The sequence below is a fragment of the Pelophylax lessonae genome (assembly GCF_965119305.1).
Source record: "Pelophylax lessonae genome assembly, chromosome: 8".
Lineage (NCBI taxonomy): Eukaryota > Metazoa > Chordata > Amphibia > Anura > Ranidae > Pelophylax > Pelophylax lessonae.
The window spans coordinates 131293826-131311486 of NC_138775.1; the positions used below are offsets into that span (position 1 = coordinate 131293826).

General features: G+C 40.9%; 1 protein-coding gene and 1 long non-coding RNA gene across 3 annotated transcripts in view; one reads left to right on the plus strand and one right to left on the minus strand.

The window, feature by feature from the left end:
* LOC309561779 overlaps positions 1–17661 on the plus strand; it is a 113718-nt gene that overhangs the window by 65733 nt on the left and 30324 nt on the right. The window lies entirely within an intron of this gene.
* The window catches only part of LOC309561168 (40-kDa huntingtin-associated protein-like), a 65802-nt gene that overhangs the window by 31513 nt on the left and 16628 nt on the right, over positions 1–17661 (minus strand). For both annotated transcript variants that reach the window (XM_082264919.1, XM_082264918.1), the window contains exons 4-6: positions 13129–13288; positions 3558–3626; positions 1075–1195 (exon numbers count right to left, since the gene is read on the minus strand). In XM_082264919.1, coding sequence (XP_082121045.1) covers positions 1075–1195; positions 3558–3626; positions 13129–13288 — 350 coding nt within the window. The remainder of the gene's footprint in view (positions 1–1074; positions 1196–3557; positions 3627–13128; positions 13289–17661) is intronic.

Below are 17661 nucleotides of genomic sequence, written 5' to 3' on the forward strand. Positions count from 1 at the left end.
AGAAATCAATGTTCTTGGAAGTGTTGAACTCTGTGGGATCTTCTGTTAGTGGTCCTCTTCACTATTACAGAAATTGGCGGTGCGAACAGAAGAAGATGTGAGTATTCATTGGGGCTGATTTACTAAAAGCAAATAGAGTGTTCATATTGCAATTGATGTTTCACTTTGCAGGAGAATTTTCCCCAGAACCTAGTAAATGTAGTGAAAATTTCACTTTGCAAAGAATACCCAATCATCTGCAAGGGAAAAAAAAATAGCATTTTTTGTTTCCGCATGATTGGACGCTGGAAGTCAACAGAGCTTCACCTCATTTACTAAGCTCTGTGTAAAATTGCCAGGCAAACGCAATAGCCGGATAACCTTGATTACCTGATTAGCCTGAAATCTGATTAGTAAATCAACCTCAATGTGTTCTTATCTTGAGCCACTTAATTTACAGTTTTATTTCAGGGACAACGTCACTAAAATAGCATATATAAAATGTAACTGCCATTTTCATACAACTCAAAAACCATCAAATCATTTGATCAGATACTGCAGTTCATAGTGCACATAACACAGCAGCAAGCAGCAGAAATTTAAAAAAAATGACTGATAAAAACATGATTATTAAACAATATCCTGACCAGATAACTAAAGGCCCTAAAGGAATCTGTCAAGGCATGAATAAGATGGATGAATAATATATTTTACCATTATAAACTAGTATGCTTTAATGGGCAGAAGATCCCGCACATCAGAACAAGACCTGCTATGTGTAGACAAGTAGCAGTCACTGCTTGTCCTCATGCGTAAGCGCCAGTGGTCAGAGAGAAACACGTTGGGGGCGTGGCTTGGCGGGGGTCCAGGTTGAGACTTCCACTTGTCTACACATAGCAGGTTTTGTTCTTAAGTGCGACTCCAGGGATCTTCTACTATTTTCTGTCACTGTAGGGGAGTGTAGACGGGCTCCTTCCCAGCCAGAACTCAAAGCAACAGGCACAGAACTACACTTCCTAGCAGCCTCAGTGGCTCACATACATACTATAGGTTCATATGCTTTACTGGGAGCAACAAAACAAGATTGCTACTCACGTGTCAATATTTTACAAGATGCCACATATGCCAGAGAGAGAAGGCATTCAATAGGAACCTGTGTTTGTAACTCTGCTGCCCGTTGGAAATAAACTAAAGCTTCTCCCAATTTGTTCATGTCCTTAAAAGAAAAAGACCCATTTGTGCCAGAACCCTTGATCTTAACAGACTGAATATCATATTATATTCCACTAAACAGAAAACACATTACCATAAATTAACCACTTACCCCTCTGAAGCAACTGTTTTTATTTTTCGCACATAATTTAAAATCTACATTTGTGGTGATAAAATACCTTAAAACCCCCAGAACAGTTTATATTTCCTGAAAGCAAAGATCTTGTTGAATAAAACAAATCGGTATTTGCATTTCTTTTTATGTTGCAAGATATTTCCGTTATCAAATCTAAATCAGGATAAAAATACACTAAAATGAATTTAAGCGCACATAAAGATAAAAATAATATCCCAATGTTTTTTTTTTTTGTACAAAATAAAAAAAAAAAAAACAACAGGTTGCTTTGAGTAAATACCGTAGGTACCAAATACATCAAGCCTTAAGACGACATGCCCCAGCAAAATTTCAGATAGGACACAAATAGGTGATGCTTAATACTGTATCCCTACAGTAAATCCCAGTGACAAGAATCTGATTCCTGCAGCTTGGATTGACAGCTGTGCATTGATAGCTGCACCTGCCGAGCCCACAGAGAGCAATGACCGGTCTTTAGCAGACAAAACTATTCATGACTTGGCACAATCAGGGATTACCTGCAATATTCATGGCTGGAAGCACAAAGTGTGTCCAGCCGCAATCACGGCAGTTAATTTCTGGCTGTGACAAGAACCACAAATAGCTGCAGCCGCCAACAGCTAGTCATTGCTTGTACTGTGCAAACTCGGCAGCCGCAGCTATCCACACACAGCTGTCAATACCTGCTGCAGGAATCAGTAGATTTATGCTGCTGGGATTTGCAGTGTGACTAAACACCCATGTAAATGCATCCTTAAATGCCTTTACAGCTCCTCAATTTAGAGTTAATCAGACATAAGGGACTTATTTCTCTTACTCCAGCATGCATAGCAAGGGCCAGTATGTGTTGCGCTATAGTTTACTTACACATTTGTACCCTATGTTCATTCATATGTGCACCAGGCATTGGGGGTGCTTTTTTTACATTTTTTTTTTTTTTTATAAAGTATTAGACATTTTTAAACACTAAGGCCCCTTTCACACATGCAGACTGTTAGATCCGCATGTCAGTTTTTTTGGCGGATCTGAACGGATGCCCCATGCATCTCTATGGGGCAGCGGATGTCAGCGGAGACATGTCCGCTGACATCCGATCCCATCTGTCAAATACGGACGGATGGAAACCCTATTTTCCATCCGTCTGGCGGATTGGATGAGAATGGACAGGCGGTCCGTTCTCATCCGATTCCCCCATAGAGGACAGCAGGGACCTGAGAGCTCCATCTCTGCACACAGAGCGGAGACGGAGCTGCCATCCGCCTGCTCAGCGGAGGATCAGCTGATCGATCCCCCGCTGAGAAAAACAGAGTCCGTCCGACGGAGCAGACAGTGTGAAAGGGGCCAAAGTCTTTTTTTCAGTTACTTAACTTTATTGCTAGCACAAAGGTGCCAAAAAAGCTCTCTGAATGGGTTGCCACCCATGGGTTATGTAACCGTGAATTATCGGCTCTACAGCTAGCCAGATGCTTTTTACAGAAAAGAGGTGAGACGGGTGAAAAAAACCCGTTACTGCAGCTGTGAGCTTCTTTTAATCTCTTTAAGCTCTGGATGTACTAGACATGTTCAAAGAGTACAAACTGTATGCATACAAAACTATTCGGGTAATTATACTTTTGTAAGAGGTCATTGACTTCACACTGTATGCATTGACATGCATCAAGGCATGCTGTATGTTTATGCATCCCATTAAAGTCACAAGCACAAAAAATAAATAAATATATAAATAGGTCTTGTCGCATTTTTTTGCAGAGCACTGAAACAAATAAATTTGTGTTGTGGTGTGCTTTCTTTGCTTTAAGAATTTAAAGGGAAGAAAAAGCACTGAACATAATGAATAAGGGCACACTGAGTATGTAGGATTTAGATTTACTTTTGCCTTCAGACTGTAAGAGCAAGGTACCTGTTTTGTTGATACAAAGGAATTTACTAGAGGAGTTAAAGGGCAGACAAGAGTCAGACTTTGTATTGGGATAACTGAGCAGTCTGCAGCTTTTCTTTCCTTCTACGCCCTCTAGTGGTGACCAGAAGCAGCTGTTGCAGAAATACAGGAGGAAGCACACTAATTCCAGCCTGAAGGCCCCATATCTTTCTAAATTACATTTTATGCAGTCTGCAGGTATAAGCAAGAATAAAGGATAGGTTCTAAAAGTACATTTAGCCTCTAAAACCAACTACATCGATGATGGATAGTTAAATATAAAATACCAGAGTAGGCTTGATAGTGAAATACCTTTAATGCATTTCCCAGTTCTAAACATAAGCTCGCTGCCATCACAGGCTGATTTAGTTCAATGTATACCTGGAAATAATAAATACATAAATAGGTTAATAAATCTGGTCTGATAGTTTTAATCCCTAAATGTAGCCTGGTAACCAGTCTGCACTTGGTTACATTTGTCCCACCTCTAGAATTTGCACCTTGATTAGTGTTCTTAAAGAGGAAGTAAACTGTCCTCTGCAAGTTGTACCTATAGGTAAGCCTATGATGAGGCTTGTGGGGGTTTATGGGAGGTGTTGGTATGGGGCGCTACCACCTTGCACAGCGAATTACTTCGTTGTATATGATCCAAAAAAATGAAAGTGCACAGTGCTTGTTGGTGAACAGGTGTTGTGCAAATATTAAATGTGCAATATAGTGCAGATTTAAAATTAAATTAAAATTATAAAATTATAAACGGTAGTAATCGTGTATCAATTGGATTGTACCGTGTATGTATCACTCATCGGATGTAAACAATCATATAGTGACCAGTGCAAAAAAGTGCTAAGTGCAATATAGGTGATCAATAGATACTTTATTGTGGCCTCCTTTGAAAGAGGAAACTGACATCCGTGGTGAATATTACAGAACACTATGCAGTGTAAAGTGAGAGAGTAAAAACGCCTATTGCGCGTGTTAGGAATGAGAAGTGCTAATACCGTGGGTAAAGCACTTACCAAAAGTCCTCTCCCTTCTCACTCTAATATACTGTGTCTCCCTTCTCCTGATGCCTGTGAGAGCTGGTTGTTCCGTGCATACAGTTGCGCTTGCATCTAGGGAGTCAGTATACAAAAGACCAAGAGAGCTTCCATTGCGTAGTATAGTACATTATTGAGGGAAGAAATTAGCATCGACTCACTGTTAGGAAGTTCACCGTCAGCTTGTTTGGTGTGTCTCCAGTATTCGGCCGCGCGGTACTTCCGCGTTCCACCGGCCGGAGCCACCTAACCGGAAGTGACGTTGACGCTGCTTTGCCGCTCTACGCGTTTCGTCACTGCGACGTCATCTGGGGCGGTACTAGGCCACGTACTCCCGGAGCTTATATAGGCCTGCGTATCCTAGCGACCATTATGTGTACCTCCGCCATCTTGGTACCCTCACGCGTGTCATACCGGCGGCCATCTTGGTATCTTTGGATATAATGGTCCGCAAATACCGGATACCAGGTTATTTGTTTACATCACGTGAACTTCCTTATACAGCGGTCCCCACATATTAATGCATACATCTCATAAACATAAAGTGACAGTAATTAGTGAAAAAACGTGCCTTAAAAGTGCTGAGAGATGAGCCGAGTGGGTGATCCGCTTTTTAATAGAGAGATATAAATTGTAAAAAATGTTAAACTTTTATTGTGAACACATTAAAAAATAAAATTAAAAATGAGGATAAAAATTAAAAATATATATAAAAATATATAAAATATATATATAGAAGTACTCGATGGGAGGGACATATCGAGTATGCAAATTTCAAATAGATCCATAGAGGGTATAAAACCATACTATCTAAATGGGACTGAGCGCCCAACATCATGGCCTCAAGTTCCATTAATGGAGGAGAGGAGTTAGGTAATATGTGTGGAGGAGGAGCCATAATGTTTGAGTTGGAGGAGAAAAATTACAGACTTATTATTGTGTTGGAGCAACCATTGCGGAGGGATAAAAAATCAGCATAAAATTAGAGAAGGAAGAGAAAAAAATCGGTGTATACGCTTGAGTTCTGGTGCGTCAACATACCTTAGACTGTGAAACCCATAAAAACCCAAATCTAAAAATTGTGGTGAAGATGTAAGAATATAAAAATGCATGGGGTCACATGTCTAAAACTGCATAAAACTGCATAAACTGCATGGGAACCATGTCCCTTCTAGAACTTTTAAAATTGTAAGATCACAAAAATCAGGAGGATCATAAAAGAAGTGCTGGATATTAGATGTTCCTAAAAGTACTAAAAAACATAAAAGACCATGGTGTTAAAGGTCAGTGATAAAACAGTTTAGATCGATGTCTATATTAAGGCCTTCAGGCTGAAGTGATTGCAATAAATATATCCACTTTGTCTCATTGCGGGATACATTGATTTTCTTGTTGCTGCCCCTCCAGTCATTCTTGATTTTGTCAATTGCATAAAAGGTCATGACTGAGGGGTCTTTTGCATGGGCTATCTTAAAGTGACGTGACAAGCTATGTTTGTCGAAGCCCTTCTTTAGATTTTTCACATGTTCCCTTATCCTTACAAACAATGGACGGGTGGTTCGACCCACATACTGCAATTTACACGGACATTCCACCACGTATATCACATGCGTGCTAGTGCATGTGATGGTTTCATTAATTTTGTATTGCCTTCCTGTTGATGTGGACTGGAAAACGGTTTTTCTTCTTTCTTGCGCTCTGTTTGTTCTGCATGGTAAACATTTCCTACACCGAAAAAAGCCTTTTAGATTTGTTGGAAGTTGCACTTGTTTGGGGGGGTCTATCACATTATGCACCAGTCTATTTCTGAGTGTGGGTGCTCTTCTGTATATGAAGTTTGGCTGATTTGGTAATATTTTCTTCAATGTCTTGTCTGCTTTCAAAATAGGCCAGTGCTTTTTTATTATCTTCTCTAGTGCCTTATGTTGCCTGTTGTATCCTGTAAAAAAAGCAAATTCCATGTTCTTATATTTGTCTCTTTTTGGACCATTCTCTTGTATCATTTCCTCTCTCTTCATGCTCATTACTTTTTTCTTTATATTAAGCAGTTCTTTTTTCTTGTACCCCTTTTCCATAAATCTTTCAATAAGCATGTCTGCTTGTATGTTGAAGTCCTCGGGGTTGCTACCGGAGGTACATAGATGATATTGTACTTATCTGGAAAGGGGATATGGAGTCTCTACAGAATTTTTTCAATGAAATTAACAACAATGCCTATGGTATTACCTTCTCGGGAAGTTGGCATGCACAAAAAATCGCATTTCTTGATATTGAGGTCTTCAAACAGGATGGAATATTGGCAAGCAAGACCTTTTTCAAAACGACAGACAGAAATGGATACATACCAAAAACAAGCTGCCACCATCCAAAATGGCTTGGCAACATTCCAAAGGGCCAACTAATGCGAATAAGAAGGAACTGTAGCAACCCCGAGGACTTCAACATACAAGCAGACATGCTTATTGAAAGATTTATGGAAAAGGGGTACAAGAAAAAAGAACTGCTTAATATAAAGAAAAAAGTAATGAGCATGAAGAGAGAGGAAATGATACAAGAGAATGGTCCAAAAAGAGACAAATATAAGAACATGGAATTTGCTTTTTTTACAGGATACAACAGGCAACATAAGGCACTAGAGAAGATAATAAAAAAGCACTGGCCTATTTTGAAAGCAGACAAGACATTGAAGAAAATATTACCAAATCAGCCAAACTTCATATACAGAAGAGCACCCACACTCAGAAATAGACTGGTGCATAATGTGATAGACCCCCCCAAACAAGTGCAACTTCCAACAAATCTAAAAGGCTTTTTTCGGTGTAGGAAATGTTTACCATGCAGAACAAACAGAGCGCAAGAAAGAAGAAAAACCGTTTTCCAGTCCACATCAACAGGAAGGCAATACAAAATTAATGAAACCATCACATGCACTAGCACGCATGTGACATACGTGGTGGAATGTCCGTGTAAATTGCAGTATGTGGGTCGAACCACCCGTCCATTGTTTGTAAGGATAAGGGAACATGTGAAAAATATAAAGAAGGGCTTCGACAAACATAGCTTGTCACGTCACTTTAAGATAGCCCATGCAAAAGACCCCTCAGTCATGACCTTTTATGCAATTGACAAAATCAAGAATGACTGGAGGGGCAGCAACAAGAAAATCAATGTATCCCGCAATGAGACAAAGTGGATATATTTATTGCAATCACTTCAGCCTGAAGGCCTTAATATAGACATCGATCTAAACTGTTTTATCACTGACTTTTAACACCATGGTCTTTTATGTTTTTTAGTACTTTTAGGAACATCTAATATCCAGCACTTCTTTTATGATCCTCCTGATTTTTGTGATCTTACAATTTTAAAAGTTCTAGAAGGGACATGGTTCCCATGCAGTTTATGCATTTTTATGCAGTTTTAGACATGTGACCCCATGCATTTTTATATTCTTACATCTTCACCACAATTTTTAGATTTGGGTTTTTATGGGTTTCACAGTCTAAGGTATGTTGACGCACCAGAACTCAAGCGTATACACCGATTTTTTTCTCTTCCTTTTCTAATTTTATGCTGATTTTTTATCCCTCCGCAATGGTTGCTCCAACACAATAATAAGTCTGTAATTTTTCTCCTCCAACTCAAACATTATGGCTCCTCCTCCACACATATTACCTAACTCCTCTCCTCCATTAATGGAACTTGAGGCCATGATGTTGGGCGCTCAGTCCCATTTAGATAGTATGGTTTTATACCCTCTATGGATCTATTTGAAATTTGCATACTCGATATGTCCCTCCCATCGAGTACTTCTATATATATATTTTATATATTTTTATATATATTTTTAATTTTTATCCTCATTTTTAATTTTATTTTTTAATGTGTTCACAATAAAAGTTTAACATTTTTTACAATTTATATCTCTCTATTAAAAAGCGGATCACCCACTCGGCTCATCTCTCAGCACTTTTAAGGCACGTTTTTTCACTAATTACTGTCACTTTATGTTTATGAGATGTATGCATTAATATGTGGGGACCGCTGTATAAGGAAGTTCACGTGATGTAAACAAATAACCTGGTATCCGGTATTTGCGGACCATTATATCCAAAGATACCAAGATGGCCGCCGGTATGACTCGCGTGAGGGTACCAAGATGGCGGAGGTACACATAATGGTCGCTAGGATACGCAGGCCTATATAAGCTCCGGGAGTACGTGGCCTAGTACCGCCCCAGATGACGTCGCAGTGACAAAACGCGTAGAGCGGCAAAGCAGCGTCAACGTCACTTCCGGTTAGGTGGCTCCGGCCGGTGGAACGCGTTAGTACCGCGCGGCCGAATACTGGAGACACACCAAACAAGCTGACGGTGAACTTCCTAACAGTGAGTCGATGCTAATTTCTTCCCTCAATAATGTACTATACTACGCAATGGAAGCTCTCTTGGTCTTTTGTATACTGACTCCCTAGATGCAAGCGCAACTGTATGCACGGAACAACCAGCTCTCACAGGCATCAGGAGAAGGGAGACACAGTATATTAGAGTGAGAAGGGAGAGGACTTTTGGTAAGTGCTTTACCCACGGTATTAGCACTTCTCACTCCTAACACGCGCAATAGGCGTTTTTACTCTCTCACTTCACTGCATAGTGTTCTGTAATATTCACCACGGATGTCAGTTTCCTCTTTCAAAGGAGGCCACAATAAAGTATCTATTGATCACCTATATTGCACTTAGCACTTTTTTGCACTGGTCACTATATGATTGTTTACATCCGATGAGTGATACATACACGGTACAATCCAATTGATACACGATTACTACCGTTTATAATTTTATAATTTTAATTTAATTTTAAATCTGCACTATATTGCACATTTAATATTTGCACAACACCTGTTCACCAACAAGCACTGTGCACTTTCATTTTTTTGGATCATATACAACGAAGTAATTCGCTGTGCAAGGTGGTAGCGCCCCATACCAACACCTCCCATAAACCCCCACATTTCTTTACCCTTGTGGTAAGTTGGAGGCAGCATAACCATCTGATCCCCACACTCTGCATTTAAAACTGTTGGTTCAGTGCTTGTGTTGCTATCCATAGCGCGGGTGCACCCCAAACCTCTTTTTTACTATGATGAGGCTTACCTATAGGTACTGTAAATATCTCCTAAACATGTACCGTTTAGGAGATATTTACCTTACATGCAGCCAGTGACGTCACTGGCGCATGCACTCTGAAGGAACGGCCGCTCGTGCCGTTCCTTCAGAGCCCCGTGCCGTGACCGTCGGCTCCCGCGCGCGTGCGCGGGTGTGACGTCACCGCGGCTCCGGCCAATCAGATGGCCGGATGCCGCGATCCCGGAAGACGGGCGACTGGACATGTCGCCCGTCATAGAGGTAAGTGAGCGGCAAGGCGGGGGCTCGTTCTAAGGTAAGTATTTGATAATGAGCTAGTATGCGATGCATACTAGCTCATTATGCCTTTCTCTTTCCGGATGAAAAGAAAAACCTCTTTAAGGTCTTACATATGCCTAAACAGATCTATAGTCACCTTCACCCCAGAGTTTTGGCATCCCTGCCAGTCACTTTTTCAGGTGGCCAACTTCTGGGTATCAATCGCTGAACGCTTTTATTTGACGAGGCCGAGATGACGTCACTTCTGCGCATACGTTCAGTCATTTTGGCATGCGCAGCTCAATGTACAGTGGTAGACAGGTAGGAAAGTAACTTTAATGCAGAAGAGACTGCGTGTCTCTTCTGCAATAATCCTGCCTATTCGCCCTGGTTTTATTTTTTTCATAAAAATCTACTTTAAAGATAAACCCTGGGATAAGTTAATATTGTCTAAACACAAGAGGCATGTGCATTCTTACTTGAATTTTGGTATCCTTTGTATATTTTTTCCAGATCTGTATAGTAATTAAATGTGAATGTTTGCCTTTTGACAGGATTTTCCTGTAATTGCGACTAGTCACTGCTGCTTTCTGTGCAGGATGACTGCTCTTGTATCTGCCCCTACTGTAGTTTTCTGTAGGCACCTTGTATTTGGTGGACCTACTGGGTCCCTTCCGCAGGCTAGGTGTAACACAGTGACAATTTTCCTGCTACTTTAAGGTAATTGAAGGTAATATAGTGGTATGAAAAAGTATGTGAACCCTTAGGCATTAACGGTTTTCTGCAATAATTTGCCATAAAATGTGATCTCATCCTCCTCCAAGTATAAAAATAAATAAACCTGATTACCTGTGGCTTTACTGAACACAACCATTAAACATGCACAATGGAGTGAACCCTTGGAGTTAATAGCAGGTTGAACTAACTACCTTTAGCAGCAATAACTTGAAGCAAGCACTTGTGGATGCACTGGGATCAGGCCTGCAAAATGCTCAGGATGAATTTTTGACCATTCCCACTTACAAAACTGCTTCAATTGTAGGATGTCTGCTGTGAGCAGTTCTCTTAAATTCAATTCACAGCATCTCTATGGGGTAAGGTGTGGGCTCTGACTGGGCCACTCAAAAAGGCACATTTTCTTTTTCTGAAGAGGTGGATTTACTTCAATTCTTAGGGTCATTGTCCTGATGCATCACTCAACTCGAGATATATCCCGGGTAACTATAGGCCGGTCAGCCTAACATCTGTAGTCTGCAAAATTTTGGAGGGGATGTTAAGGGACCACATACAAGACTTTAGTAATGAAAACGGTATTATTAGTAGTAATCAGCATGGATTTATGAAAAATCGTTCCTGCCAAACCAATCTATTAACCTTCTACGATGAAGTGAGCTGCCACCTAGATAAAGGTAAGCCTGTGGATGTGGTGTATCTGGACTTTGCAAAGGCCTTTGACACCGTTCCCCACAAACGATTACTGTACAAACTAAGGAAGGTAGGTATGGATCATAAGGTGAGTACCTGGATAGAGAACTGGCTCCAGGGGAGAGTACAGAGGGTGGTGATTAATGGGGAGTACTCGGATTGGGCGGGTGTGGAAAGTGGGGTCCCCCAGGGTTCTGTCCTGGGACCAATCCTGTTTAATTTGTTCATAAATGATCTAGAGGAGGGGGATATCTAGTACAATCTCAGTATTTGCAGATGATACTAAACTAGGCATGCCAATATCTTCTATGCAGGATGTGGAAACCTTGCAAGCAGACCTGAACAAAATAACGGGGTGGGCAACTACATGGCAGATGAGGTTTAATGTTGATAAATGTAAAGTAATGCACTTGGGGGCCAGAAACCAGAAAGCAAGCTACTCACTAGGGGGGGAACCTCTGGGTGAGTCTAGGATGGAAAAGGACTTGGGGGTACTGGTAGACAACAAGCTTGGCAGTGGCATGCAATGCCAAGCCGCCGCAAGCAAAGCCAACAGAATACTGGGATGTATAAAAAAGGGGATTCACTCCAGAAATAAAGAGATTATTCTCCCACTCTACAAGACTCTGGTCCGGCCACATCTGGAGTATGCTGTCCAGTTCTGGGCACCGGTCCTCAGGAAGGATGTGCTGGAACTGGAGAGAGTGCAGAGAAGTGCAACAAAAATAATTAGGGGAATGGAGGACATCAGCTATGAGGAAAGACTACAAGCACTGAACCTTTTCTCTCTGGAGAAAAGACGATTGAGGGGGGATATGATATCAATGTACAAATACTGTACTGGTGACCCGAGCATAAGGAACAAACTATTCAGAGAAAGGAGATACAATAAGACACGTGGCCACTCACTAAAACTTGAGGAAAGGCGGTTTAACCTTAAAGTGCGTAAGGGGTTCTTCACTGTAAGAGCGGTAAGGATGTGGAATTCTCTTCCACAAGCAGTCGTATCAGCGGGGAGCATTGATAGTTTCAAAAAACTATTGGATGGACACCTTAAAGACCACAACATACAGGGGTATACAATGTACGGTTAAAGCAAACACACACACACGCATCATAGGTTGAACTGGATGGACTGATGTCTTTTTTCAACCTCACTATGTAACTATGTAACTTCTACTAAGAGGCAGCGAAGCAAGCCCAAATCATGATGTTCCTACCATACTTCACCATTAGGATGAGGTTTTGAGGTTGGTACGCTGTGCCTTATTGCACCATACATAGTGCGGAGTATTCTTCCCAAACAATTCCACTTTTGTCTCATCAGTCCACAAAACATTTTCCCAGTAGGGTTGCAGTTTGACAAAGTGCTCTTTGGCAAACTTCAAAAGCTCTGCAATGTTTTTTTTTTGGAGAGTAATGGCTTCCTCCGTGGTGTTCTGTCATGTACTTTATTTTTTATTATTCTTTATTGGAGAGGAGACATCTCGTCTGCAATAAAATTCACCTGATTGTTCGCAATTATTTGTAGAATGTACACTTAGTTGCACATGCACAGTTCAGTTTCCATTTCGGCACGTGTGTGGCGAGATGACAACGTTTTTGCATGTTATTTACTTGTAAAAGCTTGAGTTGAATGCATCCATAGGTAATGAGACTACAGCTTGGTACTGCCAGATTGGATTATTTAGCACCCTCAGCAGCTACATAAATGGCTTTGTAGGGAGGTGAAGAGAGGAGCTGGACCAGCACAGACAGCAATTAGACACTCCCATAAGAGGAGAGAGCTATGATGTGCAAGTAGGAAGGGGCCAACATTTGTTTTTTTAAGTCCATATTGCTCTTTAAAATGACAGGTATATATAAAAGGACATGGCTCAAACAAAGAATTCATTTGAAAGAAATTCATTATGCATTAGATTTTCTTAGACTGGAATGTGAAATACTAGCAAGAATTGAATGGTTGGTAAAAACGAACAGCTGCATTCTGACCCAGAAAAGCATGAATAGTCTACCTTGATAGCAAAGCTGTAGCAGTTGATAGCTGCCTGCAAATGCTCCTCAAAACCGGGGCATCGTAATCGCTGAGTCTCCTTTTCCTCTTGCAGGAACAGGCGGGCGGCTTCAGTCAGAGCCATGGCTTCTCCCGGTGCATTAAACAATGTTTGTTCACACCTGCATCAATCAATACGTCATTACCAACTGGAAAAAAAATGTTGCAAATAATTTTACTACAATAAAAATTATATTTGGAGTGCTTTCACACTGTTCCATTGCAATACAGTGCCTTGCGAAAGTATTCGGCCCCCTTGAACTTTGCAACCTTTTGCCACATTTCAGGCTTCAAACATAAAGATATAAAACTCTAATTTTTTGTGAAAAATCAACAACAAGTGGGACACAATCATGAAGTGGAACGAAATGTATTGGATATTTCAAACTTTAACAAATAAAAAACTGAAAAATTGGTAGTGCAAAATTATTCAGCCCCCTTAAGTTAATACTTTGTAGCGCCACCTTTTGCTGCGATTACAGCTGTAAGTCGCTTGGGGTATGTCTCTATCAGTTTTGCACATCGTGAGACCGAAATTTTTGCCCATACCTCCTTGCAAAACAGCTCGAGCTCAGTGAGGTTGGATGGAGAGCGTTTGTGAACAGCAGTTTTCAGTTCTTTCCACAGATTCTTGATTGGATTCAGGTCTGGACTTTGACTTGGCCATTCTAACACCTGGATATGTTTATTTGTGAACCATTCCATTGTAGATTTTGCTTTATGTTTTGGATCATTGTCTTGTTGGAAGACAAATCTCCATCCCAGTCTCAGGTCTTTTGCAGACTCCATCAGATTTTCTTCCAGAATGGTCCTGTATTTGGCTCCATCCATCTTCCCATCAATTTTAACCATCTTCCCTGTCCCTGATGAAGAAAAGCAGGCCCAAACCATGATGCTGCCACCACCATGTTTGACAGTGGGGATGGTGTGTTCAGGGTGATGAGCTGTGTTGCTTTTACGCCAAACATAACGTTTTGCATTGTTGCCAAAAAGTTTGATTTTGGTTTCATCTGACCAGAGCACCTTCTTCCACATGTTTGGTGTGTCTCCCAGGTGACTTGTGGCAAACTTTAAATGACACTTTTTATGGATATCTTTAAGAAATGGCTTTCTTCTTGCCACTCTTCCATAAAGGCCAGATTTGTGCAGTATACGACTGATTGTTGTCCTATGGACAGAGTCTCCCACCTCAGCTGTAGATCTCTGCAGTTCATCCAGAGTGATCATGGGCCTCTTGGCTGCATCTCTAATCAGTCTTCTCCTTGTATGAGCTGAAAGTTTAGAGGGACGGCCAGGTCTTCGTAGATTTGCAGTGGTCTGATACTCCTTCCATTTCAATATTATCGCTTGCACAGTGCTCCTTGGGATGTTTAAAGCTTGGGAAATCTTTTTGTTTCCAAATCCGGCTTTAAACTTTTCCACAACAGTATCTCGGACCTGCCTGGTGTGTTCCTTGTTCTTCATGATGCTCTCTGCACTTTAAACGGACCTCTGAGACTGTCACAGTGCAGGTGCATTTATACGGAGACTTGATTACACACAGGTGGATTCTATTTATCATCATTAGTCATTTAGGTCAACATTGGATCATTCAGAGATCCTCACTGAACTTCTGGAGTGAGTTTGCTGCACTGAAAGTAAAGGGGCTGAATAATTTTGCACGCCCAATTTTTCAGTTTTTTTATTTGTTAAAGTTTGAAATATCCAATAAATTTCGTTCCACTTCATGATTGTGTCCCACTTGTTGTTGATTCTTCACAAAAAATTAGAGTTTTATATCTTTATGTTTGAAGCCTGAAATGTGGCAAAAGGTCGCAAAGTTCAAGGGGGCCGAATACTTTCGCAAGGCACTGTAACTCATTAAAAATATATATGCATTTTTGATGCATTTCTGCTGTGTTTTCTTGTTGCCTGATTCCAATCATACATCTGTGAAACATATGTGATTCAAAAGGCACCAAACATGCAAAGCGCTTTTGATGCGTTTGACACGCTTTCCATTCATTTTAATGGGGAGCTGCATTTTTGGTGTATTTTTGAAAAGCGAACAAAGATGCAGTGTGCAGGACTTTCACAGTGCAGTGGTGTGAAGAGTTCCATAGGATTTAAAAAGAAATATTTTTAATGCCTTTTCAGCAAGGTAAAAACACATCAGTGTGAAACGGCCCTTAAAGCGGTAGTATCCCGCTTTTTGACACTTTTACCTACAGGTAAGCCTATAATAAGGCTTACCTGTAGGTACAAATAATATCTCCTAAACTGGCACGGTTTAGGAGATATTTACAGTGCATGCAGCCGCTCGTGCGAGCGGCGCATGCGCTCTGAAGGTCCGGGGGACCTTCAATTAAGTTGCCGGGAGCTTGCCGGAAAAAATCACTCCCGCGCGCATTCGCGGGAGTGACGTCATCGCGAACCCGGAAGAGACGACGAGGGACCATGGCAGCGCCCGCAGCGATGTCCGGGGGTCCGTGTCGGGGCTTCGTTTTCAGGTAAGTTACACATAATGGGCTAGTATGCGTTGCATACTAGCTCATTATGCCTTTGTCTTGCAGGTTTTTTTTTTTTTTATTGAGTTTACAACCGCTTTAAGAGCTGGTTCACACCTGAAAGGGGATACGTGGAGTCATGTCCATCCAAATGGACGTTAGTCACGTCCATCCAAATCTGCTTGTCTAAGGCAGCCCATAGCTAGATCACCAAGTGAAATAAACGAAATAAGCCTAAAAAAAAAAAAAAAAGGAAACAAATGCAGCCATCACATCTAAGGATTGGTAAACTGAAATATATTACGTTTGTGTTTTTAGGTTCAATAGTGCTTTAATTTACAGGAGGTGTTGGGCAATAATGTTAGTAGAAGAGACCAAAAGATGAACAGACTTCATGGTATGCAATATCATTTGTTTTTTTTAGCAAACAGGTTTAGTGACACTTTTAGATAATATATAGACAAAGTATGCTCTTATCTTACATAAAGTAGAAAGGGTTAAAATCTGTTAGATTATATTCTTGCTGTGCGAGTCTTGGGGAGATTTCCATTCACTTCCTCCCCTTTTTTTCTAGTGACATCTCTAAAATTACAGCTTCCTCTTTCTGTTTTGGTAACAATGGTCACTAGGTGAATGGGGACACAGTAACAGAAACTTAAAGATGTATAGATTGCATGAACATATATATATATATATATATATATATATATGTATATATTAAAAAAAAAACAAAAGCAAGCAAGATCTATTTTGAAATCGAATATAAGCTTACTTGAAAAATCCTCCTTTCATGTTGTGAGTGCAGCCTGTCTGCTGGCCATCTCTTTCCACAATTTCCCGGATTCCCCTACATGCTTTGTCACCTCTCCTCTACCCATTCCTTTGATTTACTTCAATTTCTAAGGACTACATATCCCATGGTACCTTGCTGCCTGCAAGCAGCGATTCCTATACTAACTCCACCTAATAAAACTCCTCCAACAACCTCTGTAGTTCAGAAGGCAGGCTCTGTGACCTGTGTGACACAGTAGTGCATTATCAAACAGTAAATATGTGTCATTGCATTCAAGGAAGTAAACGTTTGGAATTTTTTTTTTAACTTCAAGGTTATTCTGATTAATAGGCATAAGCTATAAATAACTGGAATTCAATAAGAAAATTAATATATGATTTTACGATTTGTCTGTAGATACAGTTTAACAACTTCCAGCCCAGGCCAATTCTGGCATTCTGGGATTTTTTAATTACCATAAAATCCATTTGTATGATGTTCATTGACAGACACAGCTCCTGTCATTCTTAACCATTGAATTATACTGCCCCCCTACTGGAGTAGGACACTAGGCAGAAAAAAATTCTGGTTACATCCATGGGCAGTCCCAGGGGGTATACTCCCTCTCTCTGCTATAGTCACTCAGTTTTGTTACAAGCAGTGTTGGGAGAATTATAACTCCACAGAGGCAGGGGTGCTGTGTCCGTCAATGATCAGAGAAATGGATTTTACGGTAATTCAAAAATCCCATTTTCTCCATTGGGACATCCCAAAGCAGTGTCAAACATGAGGGGAGGTAAACAAATTCCCAAGGCTAAACAGTAGCCAACCAGGTGACTGGGGCTCAACCAAAACAACTGGAGCCCATCTGAAAAAAAAAAAAAAATACACCCTCAAATAGGATCAGGTCCTCTAAACAACAGCTTGCAAAACCATGCGGCCAAAGGAAGCATCCGTAGATGCCAACACATCCACTGTGCGCCTTGACATGGAAAGGAGGAACCTGACCCCTGATGGAATAGGCCTGAACCACTGTCTGTCTGATACATGTGGAAATTGTCGCAGAGGAAGCGGACAACCCTTTGCGAGGTCCATTCGTGAACACAATTAGAGAGCCTGACTTCCTGAAAGACTCAGTAGCTGCCAAGTACATCCTAATTGCCCGGACGAAATCCAAGACATGCAAAGCAATTTCCTTTGGATGTTTAGGCCTGGGACACAGAGAAGGCAACACAAT